We start from the raw sequence: 18,568 nt of genomic DNA on the forward strand, positions 1-18,568 counted from the left end.
GAATGGCTCAAAGGCAAGAAGTTGAGGGTTATGCAATGGCCTAGTCAAAGTCTAGGCAGTGGGTGGGTTTCACATGGGCTGAACATCCAAGAAACCCCTCAAACACTGCAGTTGAAAGAATTCAGCATAGAGTAGAGGGCAAAAAAGGTGTGGTGGGTGTCAGGGACTAGTTGACAGTCATAAAAAAACACCTACAGAAAACCTTCTGGAGCAATACTGAGGCCAGAGGTGTGCCTACTTTTTCAACAGAAAACTATGATATTTCAGTTAATTTTTTATTCATCCTTTTTGAATTGCTTTGGCAAAAGTGTTCTGATAGTCATACTAATAAAGGTGAAGTTTAGACAGAGGTAGGTGGAGATGCGATTCACCTAATTCATACACATTCTTTTATTTCTCTTTAGATTTGTGTGTGTAAACACTTGGTTGTAATACATATGGCTGTTATGCATATTATGCATATGTTATTACACAGTGGGGTCATCTTCAAAATACATTAACAATGCATATAGAAATAATACATTTCCCTGATTTATACATGTTTAAAATTCCCATATTACACAATAAATGTGTTATTACATAGCATTGGCATCTTCAAATACATACTCAAAATGCCTTGAAAAGTTAATACATTTTCCTGGTTTCTATGTGCCTGAATGAATCCTGAATGAATTATATGTATGTTCTGTTACATAGCAGAGTAATCTTTAAACTATTTTTTAAAAATGTATTTTTTGTAAATGTGTGTTTTATGGTTTAAAGTACATTATAGCTAAGCTTTAAACTACAGTTTAAACTTCTTTCAAACTATTCAATTTTTTTTCTACTAAATTCTAATTGGCTGGAATGTTTTAATCATGTTAAACTGATGGGTAATAGCATAAGAATGACCTTTGCTGAATTTAATTAACCTTTCTTCTGAAGCCACTTCATGTTTCTTAGATGTCAGGTGTATTACCTGAGTAGTGTATTACCTTACTGAGCTTATATTTATCAGAAAGATCTGTCAAAACAAGAAGAAAAAGAAATCAAAATCCATCCCTGCGGAAAGAACTGAGGAGATGAAATATTGTGCTGCCTCGTGGAATGAAAAATTCTCTTCTGAAGTTTAAAGGCCTTTTGGAGGCAAACCATCCACATTAAAATAAGAACTCGTGTTCAGACATTATAATGGTAAGTAATCTTAATGTGTGTGTCAGTTATGACAATGTGCTTGGCAAAGACCCCATAGCTCATAAATGTATAACTGTGGACATATAAGGTTGGACTAGTAAAAAAGAAATGTCACCATTGTGAAATAGGACTTACTGAATTAGACGTTTTAGTCTGAGTACATGTGTGGTGGTCCAAATTTCTTTGTTTATTTTATTTTTTAATGCAGTTGTGACATCCGTCAAGTAGAAATAATCTGTGGTTGAGAATATAAGGTTTGACTGAACAGAAAGAGCATTATGTTCTTACTTTAACAGGTAGGTGTGTGTGTGTTTGTTTGTTTGTGTGTGTGTGCATGCCAATATGTTTTAGATATGTGCAAAACTCTTATGAACCTAGAAAGTCTGTCCAATTGTACAGCTGTTTGTGTGTTTTTTTTTTAATGATGACACAACTTCATTCTGATGGCTAGATGGCAGGTGCACAGTGGAAAGGGCTTAGTAGAGTCTTAAATAGACTAGACCAAAACCTGAGTAAGAGTTTGGTACTCAGAGCTATTGACTATTAAAAACTATTGACTTTGTGTGTGTGTGTGTGTGTGTGTGTGTGTGTGTGTGTTTGCGGGCACTCCGCAGTGGGCTGGCATTGTGCCATGCTCTGAGTTGACTGTCTTCTCCTGAAATACACTCACTCACATACGCACACTACTGTATTTTATTGCCCAGTTCCCTGAGTTTATCTCTGGATCTCTAATGCCACACATATGCTTCCTGTACAACCTCATACCGACATAGCTCATGTCATCTTGAATACACAGGGTGGCTCTTATTTTTTTGTACCTCACTCCCCCTCGCATAGTTACTTAAGCGCCATCTATCGCTCTTTTACTCGTATTTGACCAACCCCACCAGACCCACTGCCCTTCCATCCACACACTGTGAGAGGTCGCATGTATATATTTAGTTCAGTATTCCAGTATGACTCTGAGAAGACGAATGACGATTAATACCAGGCCGGCACAGAACGACCCATCTAAACTATACTATACCGCTCGAGTTGTACTTTTCTACACATTTATATTTTTAATCAGTTTATCCCATAGTTTTCCCATTTTAGGAGATTTTACCTAACTTGAAATTACGTCCTTCGTCGGTGTTTGTTTCGTTTTGTCCTCAGTTTAATTTTTTAAATTGCTCTCATAACTCACCCAGCGAAAGTCTCGCCTGTCCGGGAAGGCGCTCGTGCCGGGACGTTCCATCGCGCGAGAGCTAGCCCCCACTGCGCATGCAGCGGGACAGGTGCATGCAGAATCCATCTTTCACCGGGCAGGAGCCGCGCGAACATCCTCTCACACACAGGCACGGGCACAGAAACAGATGCACCATGACGGCGACGCGTGCCGAGGATCCTGTCTATGAATAGGAAAGAGTGACGTTATTCAGCCAGCGATTCCATGAGGTAAGACGGGATCGTTTTGTGTAATGTTGAGCCTCGTTTACTGTTTTACTCTGAAGGGCAAGTCCATAGGGATGTTTGACATACGTCTGTACGTGACCTTGAAACTTCTCCAAGTCACTTCTTAATCGATCGAATTAATGTTTCCGCGAATGTGTGCGAGCGCGTTGCACGCGACACCGCTTCTTAATGAACGTTCTCTCTTGTTCACCACTGCGGAGCTGCAGCTCGCGAGTGTTGGATCCCGTCCCGAGTTTTGTAGACACCTCCGTACCGTTGTCCCTGGGTGAAATATTGGTGAAATATACACACTAGTTATTACTCAGCACTTTATCTGCATATGTGCGGGGGCTTATTAGCACTTAAATGCTTTCTGGCATAATATTTCGCAAGATCTCTAGATAAACAGCAGGTTTCTTTCTAATGTTTGACATAAGATGTGATTAGCAGCTCTGTACGAAAGCTCTATTATATAGTTTGTACTAAGTGCATGGGACAGTTAATAAGCCAGTTTGAACCATGTCACAACTCGACTGACTGTGAGTGACTATTGACTGTGAGCGACCAAGTGTTAGGCTACTCGCCAACTCTTACGTTAGCGCGGTGTAACTGCCGTAAATGGGGTCGTTATATGCAATCATTAGTTGTGCACAGGACGTTAGAAAAGCCCATGCACATAGGCCGTTGACTCTTTGCGCCAATGACTGCGTCGTGCTGTGGTTTGTGTGGTGCAGGCGTGCAGTCATGGTCGTGAGGGGGCTGTTCTTGTTGCTGCTGTTAGTCCAATTTTCTGCTGAAGGTACAGCGAAAGAAGGCGGCAAACCCAAGAAAGGCAAGAAAGGCAAACAAGTCATCTGTCCCTCGTGAGTGTCTTTCTCTCTGTCTGTCTGTCTGTCTGTCTGTCTGTCTGTCTGTCTGTCTCTCACTCACACACACACACACACACACACACACTCACACACACACACACACACACACACACACACACACACACACACACACACACACATATACACACACATACAAATGTCCAGAGTGAAATGTTCTGCCCTTAAAAAAAAAAAAAAATTAAGCCTGCTAAAAAAATATGTGTGACAACATTTTGGGGGCCAACAATATATTTTGCTATCAGTATGGGAGTACATACACACACACACACACACACACACACACACACACACACACACACACACACACAATACTTATCCATTAAAGAGGCTTTCCGTGTTCTGAATTCTTTTAGTGCTGATCCATGGTCAGCTTGACCTTTCCTTTATTCTAAGCAATGAACAAATCCAAATGTTTCCAGACCAGCTGCTGCAGTGCACCCTTGTGTTGTTAATCCCTGGGTGACCAATTATGAGTGTTTACTGATTTCTTTTTGGCATGTTTGTATTGTGGTTTCCAGTGAGAGTTTGTGTGATAAGGCTCTAGGAACTCACCCACTAAAGTGAAAAGCCTCCAGCCACCAAAAGAAAATGAACCTGACAAAAAAAATCTATACATATTTACTTGGATTTTAAAGGCAATTATCTGACCATGTACCACTCCAAGTCCCTTTGTCTGGAATAAAAGTTCTGGTGATGGAATTGCACCTGTCTCCGTGGCGTATCTGCAGTGCTGTCGATGAGTGTGGAAATCTGTGCAATCTAATGTGTAGTCTGTGTAATCTAATGATTTTAAACTCAGGAGTGAAGAGTACATGTAAAGAGTACACACTGATGGCAGCTGTTCCAGTACTACATATGCATGGCTTTAAGAGTCTGTCTAGAGAGTGTCATTTGAAATCTTAAAGGGATTGTGTATTCCTCGCCAGTACAAAGCTGCATTCAGGCCGAGGAGCTCATCAGAGTGGGGGATGGAGAGGAGCCAATGATATGGGGCGAATGAACCAATGTTATACAGTGAATGAACCAAACAATTTACAGTATCAATCAAGGGCAGAGTGATGCTGCTGAGCCCCTTTGTTCTGGTCCAGCAAGTTCCTTTAAGTGTGGGACTAGGGTGAAGCAGTTGTTTCGGGCTGCGTGCCTCCCTGATCATGTTGTGTGTGTGTGTGTGTGTGTGTGTGTGTGTGTGTGTGTGTGTGTGTGTGTGTGTGTATATATATATATATATATACACACACACACACACACACACACACACGTGTGTACGCGCGAGCGTGCGTCCGCTCCTCTGTTGCAGCCAGCTGTCGGCAGAGGACCTGGATCGCGTACCCGCCAACTCCACCAGCAACATCCTTAACCGCCTGCTGGTGACCTATGACTCCCGCATCCGCCCCAACTTCCAAGGTGCTGGCTCCACACTGCTCTAATAGCACAAACCCCTTAACACGACGTCTGTGTTTTTACTCAGTCAGTGGAAACTTGTAAGTCAGTTGTAGTTGGGTACACAGAATGATTCGTGATGTGTCCTGAATACGCAGGAGACGTGGGGGCACCAGTAAGATTGGCAAGTGGTCGTGTGAAAGGTTCACCAGGGCAACAGGCAATAGCATTCACACAAACACAATTACATGGAAGAAAGGTAGGCCAGTGCTCCAGTCTAGATTGTGAACACAGAGAGAGTCAGCTTTCATGAGCAGAAAGTCAAGGATGCATCTGTAAGGCCTTCAAAAGGCTTATAGGAACGGTCTGGGCGGGAACCAGGATCAGGAACATTTCTTTAATATTCAGAAGAGGCAAAGTCAAGGTGGGTCAAAGTGGCTGTGGCAGCGAAAGAGGAAGTGGCGTTATAACTAATTTATGCACAGACATGGGGTTGTGTACATCTCTAGAACATCTACACCAGCATGCAGAGCTGATGTGGAGCTCATTTGCATGCTCATTTGCATGCAGGGCTGTGGACAGGCTCATTAGAATGGTGATTTGTTTTCGGGACGGAGTGGAACTCACACCGTGCTTTTGGATGTGATTGGACCGTGAATCTCACCATGATTGGACGCTACCTTGTGGGATGTGTGGAAAATGATTGCGTGTCCATGCTGGTTTGGAGCAAGCCCTCAATGATTTGTGACCCTCCCTCTCATGTCCACAGCCTTGCTTGCCTTACACAGGCCTTAAATATCAACATATCAGTATATGCTGCAGGTGTTCTGTATTAGTTGTGCTGTTTGTTTCTCATAATTTTCTATGGCATGAGACAGTAGTCAGATCCACTGGCCCAAGGATCCACTCACATTAGTTGACATAGTTGGTGGTTTGTATTAGCTAAAATTCCTCTGGAAGGCAGCTGTTCATGTGCATTCCCTGTTTGTTTGGTTTTTTTTTGTTTTTGTTTTTTTTTGTGTGTGTGTGTGTGTGTGTGTGTGTGTGTGTGTGTGTGTGTGTGTGTATGCATGTGTGTGTGCATGCAGGCATTCCAGTGGAGGACAAGGTGAACATTTTCATCAACAGCTTCGGGTCAATCCAGGAAACCACAATGGTAGCTTCACTTCAGTACAATGCCAATCCTACTGCATCTTTAATGATCAAAACAACAAAACAAAGTCATGGTGATCTCACATATTAAGATCTTAAATTATGGTGATCTTACATGTTCAGACCTTAAGTCATGGTGATCTCACACATTCAGGATTATCGTGTAAACATCTTCCTGCGGCAACGCTGGAACGACCCGCGTCTGCGTCTGCCGACTGACTTCAAGTCAGATGCACTCACCGTGGACCCCAAGATGTTCCAGTGTCTGTGGAAGCCCGACCTGTTCTTCGCCAATGAGAAGAACGCCAACTTCCATGACGTCACGCAGGAGAACATCCTGCTGTTCATCTTCCGCAATGGCGATGTGCTCATCAGCATGAGGTGAGGGGGAGGTGGGTTTGAGGTCAGAAAAGGGTCGAGAAAAGGGAGTTCATATTCATGGCGGGAGACCATGCCTTCCTGAAGATGGGATGCGTCGTGCAAAGGTTTCGCCATTGCAAGGCCTCTGGATCAAAAATGTTTGAGAAAATCTTTAAAAAGCCTTGGGGGCATCTAAAGAAGTGTAATGTTGAGCGGTAAGGAGGCGGACGTATGTGCGGAGAGGAACGAGATTTACGGGGAGTACGGGGATACATGACTAAACAAACACAAGAGTACATGAAAGCAAACAGGGGAATCAGGCTATAATTAAGGCTAGGGAAAATTCAGGGCTAAGAAACACGAAGGCACAGAGTACAAACTTAAACACAATGATTCAAAATAAACATACAACCAAACATCATAAGTGCAATGAAGCCTAACACATTCAATGAACAGCAAAAAAACACAGGGATCAAGACAGGCTTTAAATGCATGAACAAAACGAGGGACATGTGTTGAAAATCAAATGAGGGGAGGAGAAAACAAAACTATGGAATGGAACTAAAAAATACAAGACAGGGAAAATACGGAACACGGAAACTGGGAGGGACTGATCGTGACAAGAAGTACGAACAAACTATAAACATTCATTCTATGAAATGTAAAAGAGGTATTATGTTTATGTTTACGCCATTTAGCCGAAGCTTTTATCCAGAGCTTCTTACAAAACTGCTTTGTCTTTTACTCATAGAATACATCATAGCCAGTACAGTAGGTTAGAGTCCAATATACCAATGAACTAGAATACTGTTGAAATACAGGGATCACTACTGGTGCCTAGAAGTGCAAAACACATAAGCTCTATCTTAGACAATGATAAGTGCAATGAGTATTAGAGTTTGTTAGACAACGTCAGTGTAATAAACAATACCCTACATTAAGTACTAGTTTCAATTATTCAGTAGCAGGATCAGTGGTCATTTATATATTCCAAAAATAGATGGGTCTTCAGTCTGCGTTTGATATTCATGCTCACTTTTTTTAAACATTGTTGAAACTGGTTTTGTGGATGGATTTACGGAGCATTTAATGGCAGTGCAGTGGCCTCATGGCCCACTGGACCCTCCCTGCCCTGCGTGTTCTTGCGTGGCTGTGTACTGCTTTGGGCTGGGCCCAGATTTATCGTTTATGTGCTGGTTATTACAACATAGGCAACCTTCTCCGCACTGAGCGCATTAGAGTCATCCCAAGTGTTATCGAGGATTAGCACACAATAAAGCCATGGGGCTTGCTGGTGTCGTAGCCCTTGAAATTCATACTTGTCAAGCATTAGAGGGAGTGTTAGTATGAGCACTCTTTCTCTCTCTTTCTCTCCCTCTCTCTCTCTCTCTCTCTCTCTCTCTCTCTCTCTCTCTCTTTCTCTCCCCCCTGCTCTGTCCAGATGATGATGATGCTTCAATAGTTTTGGGGACGTGAGCCCAGCTCCAACGCGGGTTCACGTGATGGGGTGTGCATGACAGGAGTGTGCCTATGTTTGTGAATGTCTGTGTGGATTTGGCAGACTGAAGTGGGATGTAAGCTTTGCACTGTTGTGAAGTGTGTAAAGGGCATCACGGCAGATGAAAGGGTGTCTGGGGGGTTTCAACTACCTCACTGTGTGTGTGTGTGTGTGTGTGTGTGTGTGTGTGTGTGTGTGTGTTTGTGTTTCTTAGCACAAGACTTCCTTTCCAGTCTTTCTTCTCCTCCTCTCCCTGTAGCACTCATTGTCTCTCTGTTTGTCTCTCTAATTGTCTTTTTCTTTCTACCTTTAGCTCACTCCCCTTCATACCTCTTTTTCTTCCTCATCTTCTTGTTTCTCTTGCTCTTTCTTTTGGCATCCGGCTCACTCTTTATCTCTCTTCTCTGTCTCTTCGCTCTCAATCTCTCTCTCCGTTTTGCTTACGCTCTGTATCTCTTTGCTTTCACTCCCTCTTTCTCAGTTTCAGTCTTGCTTTTCATCTGCTGCCGTAGCTCCACATGAAACCAGAGCTAATGAACCTTGCAGTAAGAGTCTCTCTCTTGGTGTGTATGTCTGTGCAAGTATGTCAGCGTGTCCTCTGTCTGCTCAGAACCTGAATACAGTGCTCAAATAGACTGTCTTGTCTAAACCTTAATGATATGCATATACGTATAAACAGATAAGTACCCTCTTTTATTTAAACCTGTATGTGTGACAGTGTGTGTTTGCATGTGTTTATATGTATGTGTGTGTGTGTGTGTGTGTATGTACATGTATGTGTGTGTTTTAGGTTGTCAGTCACCCTGTCTTGTCCTCTGGATCTCACACTTTTTCCCATGGACACACAACTGTGCAAGATGCAACTGGAAAGCTGTAAGAATAAACAAATATAGACATACACATGCAAAACATGCACACATGCACATACATGCACACACACACACACACACACACACACACACACACACACACACACACACACACACACACACATACTCACACACATACACGCATACTCACACACATACACGCATGCATGCTCGCACAAACACACAATGCACACACTCTCCAATATACACAAAGCTGTGTGGCTGAACTTTGTTAGTGCAATAGCAGTTATTTGTAAGCAGTATGGTTAATAGCATATAACTAGTATTTACACTGATGTGTAAGGATTGCAGTTAACAGTGTTGTATGTGTTTGTGTGTGTGTGTGTGCGCGCGTTTACGTGTGAGTGTACATGCGTGTGTATGTGTGCGTGCATGTGTACATGCATGTGTGTGTGTGTGTGTGTGTGTGTGTGTGTGTGTGTGCATGCATGTGTGCATGTGTATGTGTGTGCAGATGGCTACACCACAAAGGACCTGGTATTCATGTGGCAGTCAGGGGACCCTGTTCAGATGGATGAGATCGCCCTGCCGCAGTTTGACGTCAAGCAGGAGGATATTGAATATGGCAACTGCACCAAATTCTACCCTGGGACAGGTACACACACACACACACACACACAAACACACACAAGCACACACAAACACACATACATACACATATACAAACAATTTCGCATCAGAACGTATGCAGACATACTCTTCCTTATTCCCTTGCTATGTGGCTATCCAAAAAGCATCAGTGCTGCATGTGCATGTCCCCACGTGCACGCCCCCATGTGCACACCCCTATGTGTGCTGCTGCGAAAATGCTGACCTCTACCAAGCATCTGTGGTCGGCAGCCGAGCTAAATCGATGCCTTTCCAAAGTTTGGTCATTTACTTTGCTCCTTGCTGGGCTGATTGTGAGTGTGTATTGGTGCTGTTGTTTTAATACTTATAGTATTTCATTGTTAGTTAATATGTGCAAGACATAGTCAGTGTGTGTTTATGTGTATGCGTGTGTATTTTCACATATAAGTTAATGAACAGTGCATATGATGATTTTAACTCTGTGTGTGTGTTAGTAAAGTTTGTGGTGCTGTCTTTGTGGTTACACAGCGCTGCAGTGTGCAGGTATGGGAGGTATAAACCATAGAGTTTTCAGAACTGTGTGAAGTGTCATACACAGACATGCTATTTTCGTGATGTGCTTAGCCCAGCTGTTTAAATTCTATGGTACGAGTAATACGACTGGCTGGGGAGATGCTAATAAATCACCGTGCCCTCCTGTTCATATCCCACTTCACCCAACCCTTTTGTGCAAAGCATCTGTGGAAACGACAACTGCGTTTTCGATACGGCTTCAGTGACTGTGCATCTTGTAGCAATTACCTGTCAGAAGGCAGAGATCCTACCATACATGGCATGCGTGTGTCGTGACTGATGCTGCAGCTCTTTTACTGGGACTTTTCGTGTGTGTTTGGGTTTGTGTGTGTGTATGTTCCACATATAACCTAGAAACCTTTTTTCTTCCCAGACACTGACAATAAGCAAAGGCATTCACACATGCAGACATAAACATAGATGTGCATGTGCACACACACACACACACACACACACACACACACACACACACACACACACACACACACACACACACACACACACACACACACACACACACTTTCTCACCCTTTCTCTGTTTAATGTACTACTGTTTAGTAGTCAGGGCTTGTTGGGTATAGAGCTTGAGCTTGAACTCTCCCATAAGTCTTCGCTATTATATAATGTTCCATTTGCCTTCTTATGTAATAGAATTGAAGAGCATTAATCTTACTTACTGCATTCTGTCTCTGTCTACTCTCTCTCCAGCTCACTCTTTCTCTTTCTCTCTCTCTCTCTCTCTCTCTCTCTCTCTCTCTCTGTCCATGTTGTTTCAGTGCACTGTTCTGTAAATCTAACCTGTCAATATGAGATTAGACTCATCAGTGAAACTGAGTGAGTGTGAAGTACACAACATATTTATAGCTAAGTGGAAATATTATTGCTTCAAAATAGAACAATAAACCATAAACATAAAACAAATAATTCAACAGAAACACTTTGATTTACATCATGGTTTTCATTTGTCTTATTATTTGCCGTTCCAGTTACACTACAATTCTTACTTTATCAGCTATAATCACTGGAGTGTATGAAAGTGCTGAAATAATCATAAATCCAGCTAACATGCAAAATTCTTAATTCAGTTTAATTAAGTTTTAACTTGTGCACCTCATGATAAAAATTGAATATCTTTGTTCAAACGGTCCCTGGTGTAGCCGGTCCAGCAGTGTCCTGTTTCCACGTGAGGACAAAACAATGTCTCCTGGACAGGAATAAATCTGCTGGTGAACTGCAGCTGATGCTGGATTTATGTTTTAGTGTGTAGGAGCAGTTGTGGCATCAGCGCGTGCCCGGATATTTCTGTGTAATGCTGGGGAGAACACGGTGCAGAACTGACGCGAAATCTTCAGCTCCCAGAGGGCATTGTGCTGACTGACATCAAATAATCAAGAGAATTTATATAATGTTTGAGCCTGTGAGGAACAGTGGTGAAAAGTCGAGTGCTGCATTTAAATTACTCAATAGTAATGCAAAAAGGCCCACAGAAAGCCTTATTGTAGGATACATAATTATAGCGTTATTACTGAAGCATCATTACGATTGAATCAATAACACAAAGGGGCACTCTGTGTTATTGATGTGAAGTGCTACCCGAACGTGTTATGCTGGAGTGCTAATAGCTGTCTGGTACATATGCACAGAAGTAATGAAACTCTGAAATTTCACCCACTTGCATGCCAACATCAGGTTGTCATGAGGGTGCCCTTGTGGACAACCTTGGGTCTGCTAAATGTGAGTGAGTGAGTTACAAGTTAGGGCCATAAGATGCTTTGCTTCTAAAAATGTTTGAATTGGAAACTCTCCTTGTGAGATCCCACAAGATTAGACCCCGTTTGGAGGGGACTGCGCCTTTAAAGACTGTAAGTCTGTCCCTTTGTAAGCCTGTCTGTAAGTCCATCCCTGTGTCTGTAGGTCTGTCCCCATGTCTGTAAGTCTGTCCCAGTGTCTGTAAGTTCTCTCGCTATCTGTCAGTCTTTTCTTGTGTGTGTAAGGCCATGCCTACATCTGTAAGTCTGTTTGCGTGTAAGTCCCAGTAGGTCAGTAGGTCTGTCCCCAAGTCTGTCCCGGTGTCTGTAAGTCCAGCCCCGCATCTGTAAGTCTGTCCCTGCCTGAGCAGAATTTATCCAGTGGTCCACCGCAGCCCCCCCCCGAATTTTATGTAGTGCAGATTTGTATAAATGGGAGTCAGATCTGTTCATCAGAAACCTGGGCACATTGCCAAACCTCAAAGGTCTCTCTGTGATTGTCCTCGAGCACGCAGAGGAGCATAAGGGCGCATGGAGCAGCATCAGACAGTGTGTGTATGAGATGCTGAACAACCAAAATCTGGCTTCATTTCAAGATGGTCTCTGGTGCTACTGTGCCACCCATCCATCCCTCTTTGCCATGCCCTCTGTGTGTAGTTGGGCATTGATTTGTGTTTGTTGTTGTTTCTGAGCAGTTTTAAAGAAGGCCATTTCTCATGGCTTCAATGTGAATGAAACCCAGAGTAAGTCCTCCTGCTTATTCAAATGCATATATAGTTTAAAAAATGCTCTGCCTTCAGTTAAATCATAACCTCATTAACCAAAAGTATACCTTTCAGCTCTTCTTGTCTTTCAAATAAGTTCAATAAAAGGTTTTTCAAAAGTCATAAGTAACTTTTTTACTTACCCTCCCCCAACCAAGATATGTTTTCATAGTGTTCAACATAGTACAAAGTTTGTTACTTTTGTATCAGGCAATCTCTCTCTCCCTCTGTTTCTCATTCTTTCTCTCTGTAGGGCATTATACATGTGTGGAGGTGATCTTCACCTTGAGAAGGCAGGTAGGCTTCTATATGATGGGAGTCTATGCCCCCACCCTCCTCATCGTGGTCCTGTCCTGGCTCTCATTCTGGATCAACCCCGATGCCAGTGCAGCTCGCGTTCCATTAGGTCAGTCTGTCTGCCAATCAATGTAGTATCCAATCACTGAAAACCAAGAAATGCGTATTATCAGATTAAACTGAACCAGATGTTGTGGCACAGTATGGCCAGTTTACCTGTTTTGTTTCAGTCTTCTAAGTAATAATTAGGTGATATACCTAATTATACCTGTATTGAAATTAAATATAATTGAAGAAAAGAAGAAAATTAATAAAAGGGGCTATTTTAATTGACAGTAACATCAACCATTCAGTGCATCCTCCATCATTCAAACCCCATGCTTTTTTTGTTTCCTCATCCCTGCATTTCCGACCTCTCATAGGCCCCACCCCTCTCACATCTGCCCATCTGTACATTGCAAGGACAAATACTGCTGTGAGGTCAGTTGTGGGTGTTGTGGGGTTTTGTAGTTCTTTAAAGTGACTACTTCAACTCTTGCAGTGAACATCTGTAAGTAATCGCTCTCTCTCTCCTTCCCTCCTTGCAGGTATTCTGTCTGTTTTGTCACTCACCTCTGAATGTACATCTTTGGCGTCTGAACTGCCGAAGGTTTCTTATGTGAAGGCCATCGATATCTGGATGATGACATGTCTGTTCTTTGGCTTTGCTTCTCTTGTGGAGTATGCTGTGGTTCAGGTATGTGTGTGTATGTGTGTGTGTGTGTGTGTGTGTGTGTGTGTGTGTGAGAGACAGAGAGCGAGAAAGAGAGAGAGAGAGAGAGAGAGAGAAAGAGAGATTGCGTTGGGTATAGAAATGTTTGTTATATGAATGTGACTGCATGAATGTGTGAACCAGAGACCTACAGCATTTGCTTTTCTGTCTGTGGAAGCGTATGTCATTTGTTTGTGTATGTGTGTGTGCATATTTGTGTGTGTGTGTGTGTGTGGTTGTTGTGTCATCCTTCATCCATCTCCTTGATCCATGTGACCTCCCCTTTCCATCACTTTAACTAAGCTTTCTGCAGCCCCACAGAGCCGCGTGCTATTTCAGAACCATGGACAGCGTGTCATCATGTGTAGTATGACTCCTGCTTTCATGTATAGTTCTACAGCATATTGCAATCTTCATGACCTTGAACATGAGTTTTGGTAAATCCATGCCCTGCACAATCCATTTAACTTATTTAACGTGAAGTATGGAGTTGTTTTTTGTGCAGAAAAACTTGTGATAGGAACTACTGGGACAACATTACAATGCAGCATAGTGTATATATTCAGTGAAACATGGTCTAAACCCAGTGCAAGTATTTGATAAGTTGTCCTACTCTTTGCATCACTTTGACTCAGCACTCTACAGCATGGCAGTCATGCATCCTATTTCAGCACCATGGTTAGCGTATCAATGTCTGTTGGGGTACCTTTTCAGAACCTCGGACAGCATTGGCAGCTTACCATACCATTTGCTTAGGACCATGGATAGTGTCCATTGCTACATCTAGTACTACAGTACAGCCTAGATTTGGGTGATAGTTGTGCCTGAATAGTGTAGTGCACTTGAATCTCTTTTTGAGTGTATTATTCAAATACAAGTTTAATCATTTTCACTGGGTGACCAAATCAATACATACATTAGAAATGAAAATATCTCCTTATTTCCTAATATGGCTAATTTTGCTTCTTTAAGTTAAATGCTGTTTTATAAGAGCTCAGCTGCTATTGAGAGGGGAATATCTGATGGGTTTGTATGTGATGGTATGAAACAGAAGGTAGGATTTTGTACTCAAATGTTTTTGGTAAATCTCACAGCTGCACTTTTTAGAACCAGTCAAACTCCAGTGCACTCGATTCCACTGTAAACCTCTAGTGGATCCAAATGTCTTTTGTAGGAATTCAGGATTATTGTAGCAGGGATGTCATTCCTGTTCAGAACCATGGATAGCACCAATGTGCTCCTGCTGCTTTTAAGTGCTGAGCTCAGGTTTGCCGCATGTGTGTGTGTGTGTGTTGTGCATGTCTTTGACTGCCAGAGTGTTATTGCACTGAACACATTTTCCATTCAGGAGAAATTCCCATTCCTCCGGGTTCATGTGACAGGTTATGCTCAACAGTCCCAAGCGCATCGAGGCAGAGAAAGCAAAGATGGCACAGAAGGACAAGGACAAGGAGAAAGAGGGCAAAGCTACAGCCAAAGGCACAGCGGCTAACGGCACCGGGGGCACGCCTGTTCACGTCAGTGCGCTGCAGGTGAGGGTGGGTCATGCCCTGCACACCTGAGTGCCACACTGTCTCCTGGTACCTGGCCCGAGCCTCACTGTAGCAAGGCAGTGTACCTGCAGAATAAGAAGGTGCTGCAGCTGTAAATGCAGCTGAGTGGTGCAGTGGCTTAGAGGGTGTAATAGCAGCGGTGAGGGCTTATGCACCTTATTACAATAAATTCATTTACATCTATCATTTGAGAATGAGTCTGAGGTACATGTTGATGTTACTGAGTAGCTGCATGTATGAGTGTGTAGGAGATGAAACGGCTGTAATTGAGTCAGCTCTGATCATGCTCTGTGGGATGTGGGCTCAGAGGAGAGCAAAGGTTTATGGGGGATTGAGTCTAATGTGACCCGATAGCTGAGGAGTGGGGAAGCACATAGGGGATGGGTGTGTGTGTGTGTGTGTGTGTGTGTGTGTGTGTGTGTGTGTGTAAAGGTTATGTTAACAGTAATATCAAAGAGCAGCATCCGGTTATTATGACTGAAAAAGCTTGTCCTGAGGATGGCTAGGTCATACTTTTGCCATGGTTATTTCTTCTGTAGCTGTGCTCCTTGTGATTTACTTACATGTTGAGATCTTTAATGAATTACTACTGTGCAGAAAACTTCTGTGTTTTAGATAAAACATTCAGAAAATTCAGTTAGTGTGTCTGTGTGAAGGTTTTTGTTTATGTATATACATAAATAAAGGATGCTTTACACAAATAGACTTTGTATGTGTGTGTGTGTGTGTGTGTGTGTGTGTGTGTGTGTGTGTGTGTGTGTGTGTGTGTGTGTGTGTGTGTGCGCGCGCGCGTGTGTGTTTTGCACCACTCTCCCCATACTCCAGGTAGTTGAAAATCGCTGTAAGAAAGTGTGTACCTCCAAATCAGACCTGCGCTCCAATGACTTTAGCATCGTGGGCTCCCTGCCTCGAGACTTCGAGCTCTCTAACTTCGATTGCTACGGCAAGCCCATCGAGGTGGCCGACGCACTTGGCAAGGCGCCCAGCAAGAACGACAAGAAGCCACCACCCCCCAAGCCTGTCATCCCGGCTGCCGCCAAGCGCATCGACCTCTACGCCCGCGCCCTCTTCCCCTTCTCCTTCCTCTTCTTCAACGTCATCTACTGGTCTGTTTACCTCTGAGGGCCCCGGAGTGCACAGGTGCGTGTAGGTGTGTGTTTGTGAGCATGCATAACTGCAAGGAAATGTTTCAAGCATGTAGGAAGTATAAAAGACTCAGTCTTTCCCGTTGGAGGATAGTTGGACCCGAAAATGGAAGCTAAAGACTAATGTTCTAGTCATTAACCATGTCTTAGTGTCGTTTGCCATATTGTGTGTAGCTGCTTGGTTTTCGGGGCTTCAAAGACTGTAAGGTGTTGTCATGGTGTCCATAAAAAATGCAAACATCTTTTAGCTTTTTTTGTTTTTGACAGCATGACTTTGCAGAAAAAGTTGTGTGCAAAAGTGCTATCTGGCTAAAAACTCTGTATCAGGACCACCCACATCTTTGTGTATGTGTGTGTGTACATCTCTTGAAGTACGCCATGGAGGAAGAGCTCTTTATAGCACATGAACATGTGCTAACTCCCATTCATTCTCCACACGCCAGAAGGATGGTACCCCATATACTAAAAAGCAGACTGCTTTTTTTCCCCCAGGGGTTTATTAATTCTGGCCGGGGAACAGTCAATCAGATATTGCATCTGTACGTACTCAGAAGACTGATGCAGAAGGACTGTCTCATACCAGTGTGTAGAAATATCAGTTTGGAACCAGAACTGCAATTTCGGACTTACAATAAAGACACTCATTCATTACCTTTGTCCAACTGTGTACTTTTTTTTTTTTTTTACACAGTTTCTCTGTTTCTCAAAGCCAATTAGAAGATTCATGGCTGCATAGCTGTATTAGATATTTAATACACAGTTGAAGATATTAAATTATATATTAACTTTGACATTAAACACATAATTGTGCTTTCCGCATGTATCAGCAAAATAGAGCCACTCAGCATGAGGACTCTATCATGAGGACATTTGTTCAGTACAAACAGGTTTGTATTTTTATACCCAGTCTGCTAAGAGGAAGATGGAAAGTACCCTTTACCCTTTTGTTGTTGTGGGAAAATTCTACAAGAGGGGAAAACCAGTTCAACCTACCTGTTGCTTGGCTCAAATTATCACAACTTGTCCAGAGAAAAAACTAGACAGGTTTCAGTCAGGTTTCAGTAAAGAACAAAAAAAATCAACCATCATTGTTTAATAGGGGTGGGGTTTTAAAACAGAGGAAATAAGCAAGTCACTTAGTGAGTTTGCACTGTCGTCTTCATTCTGTGCAAGGCCATGATGTTCTGAACAGGAAACCAAGCTGAGTATTAGGGACAAAGCTTCAGAGACCAAGCACAGGTGAATAATGTAGCTCCTTCATTTACACATAGAGCTAATACAAATACTTTGAATCCCAAGCAAGCCAGGTTGTGAGAATCTCTCCTCTGTAACGCCAGGGCTGTTTTTAGGGAGTCTCCATCTCTTATCCTTCCCTTAATAACCACCACGACTTGCTCAATAACACTGGTGGGGGTGTTGACTGTACGGTGGGAGGTTTGACAGCAGCTATGCCTCAAGGTATCTAAAGTGAGCTTTGACTCATTTTTTCAGGTTTGACTCATTCATTTAGGCTTGACTCCTTTTTTGGTAGCCCTATATGTGAGAAAGGTACCTATTAGGGATGTGCAGAGAGCTCAGTATTTGTTCAGCAGGTTAGGTTTTTCCCAGTATAGTGGGAAAGTTAGTTCTGCCTACCTATGTGCTGCTTATTTTCTGTGGTGGTAGGCATTGTTAAATTGGACCTATTATCAATGTGTGGATAGTTTACTGTAAGGTAGTAATCTTTCATGTGAATATACACTGCTGAATGAATAATTGATCATAAGAACATTAGATCAGGGGTGTCTGGTCCCTTGCAGCCAGAGTCCTACAAAGTTTAATGACTACTCTGCACAGACACATCTACTAAACCTGGAAACTGATTGATGAGTTGAATCAGGTGTGTTTAATATTAGTTAACACAGCACTGTGTCAAACCCTGTTCCACGGGGGCCAGAGACCAGTGTGATTGCATACGTAAACCCACCTGATTCCACTCATTAGTCAATTGCCAGGTTTAGAAGGTGTATCTGAGTAGAGCAATCACTAAATGTTGACACCCCCATCTACAGCATCAAAATACATGGAATCTGAGACGCTTGCAGTGATGAGGCACAACAGGTTTATTCATAGTGGGGAAATCCAAAGCTGTCATCGAGATATTAGATATTGACCAAAAAATAGGTCAATATCCAGATCGGGCAAAAACAGTACAGTTGGAATGGGCTAAAGGTAAAACGAGAAGTATGTGTTTGAAGTGAAGGTAAAAAAAGCTCAGTCCGAACACGCAAACAAATGAGGGGAATAAGAGCTGAGACAAAATCCACAAGCAGAAACGAGTAAGTGTTTAAACAGACTATAGAAACGCCATGCATGCATGTGAGTGAACAGCGACAGGTTACATAATTGAA

The 18,568-nt window shown here is 42.8% G+C and overlaps 1 protein-coding gene across 3 annotated transcripts; it reads left to right on the forward strand.

The window, feature by feature from the left end:
- The first annotated feature begins 2,447 nt into the window (after window positions 1–2,447).
- On the forward strand, window positions 2,448–16,829 carry glrba (glycine receptor, beta a). Of its 3 annotated transcripts, XM_035530026.1 has the most exons (12): window positions 2,448–2,610; window positions 3,342–3,470; window positions 4,795–4,901; window positions 5,966–6,033; window positions 6,184–6,410; window positions 8,678–8,760; window positions 9,232–9,372; window positions 12,686–12,838; window positions 13,152–13,209; window positions 13,451–13,465; window positions 14,863–15,012; window positions 15,859–15,944. In XM_035530026.1, exons 1-12 carry the CDS (start codon window positions 2,606–2,608, stop codon window positions 15,860–15,862), a joined length of 1,140 nt encoding a protein of 379 aa, XP_035385919.1. In that variant the 5' UTR covers window positions 2,448–2,605; the 3' UTR covers window positions 15,863–15,944. The 3 variants fall into 3 exon arrangements, with proteins under 3 accessions (XP_035385919.1, XP_026885204.1, XP_035385918.1); XM_027029403.2 differs by lacking the exon at window positions 13,152–13,209 and having other exon boundaries at window positions 13,317–13,465; window positions 15,859–16,829; XM_035530025.1 differs by lacking the exon at window positions 13,152–13,209 and having other exon boundaries at window positions 3,407–3,470; window positions 4,799–4,901; window positions 13,317–13,465; window positions 15,859–16,829.
- The last annotated feature ends 1,739 nt before the right edge of the window (window positions 16,830–18,568 follow it).

This window comes from Electrophorus electricus, chromosome 9 (genome assembly GCF_013358815.1).
Source record: "Electrophorus electricus isolate fEleEle1 chromosome 9, fEleEle1.pri, whole genome shotgun sequence".
NCBI lineage: Eukaryota > Metazoa > Chordata > Actinopteri > Gymnotiformes > Gymnotidae > Electrophorus > Electrophorus electricus.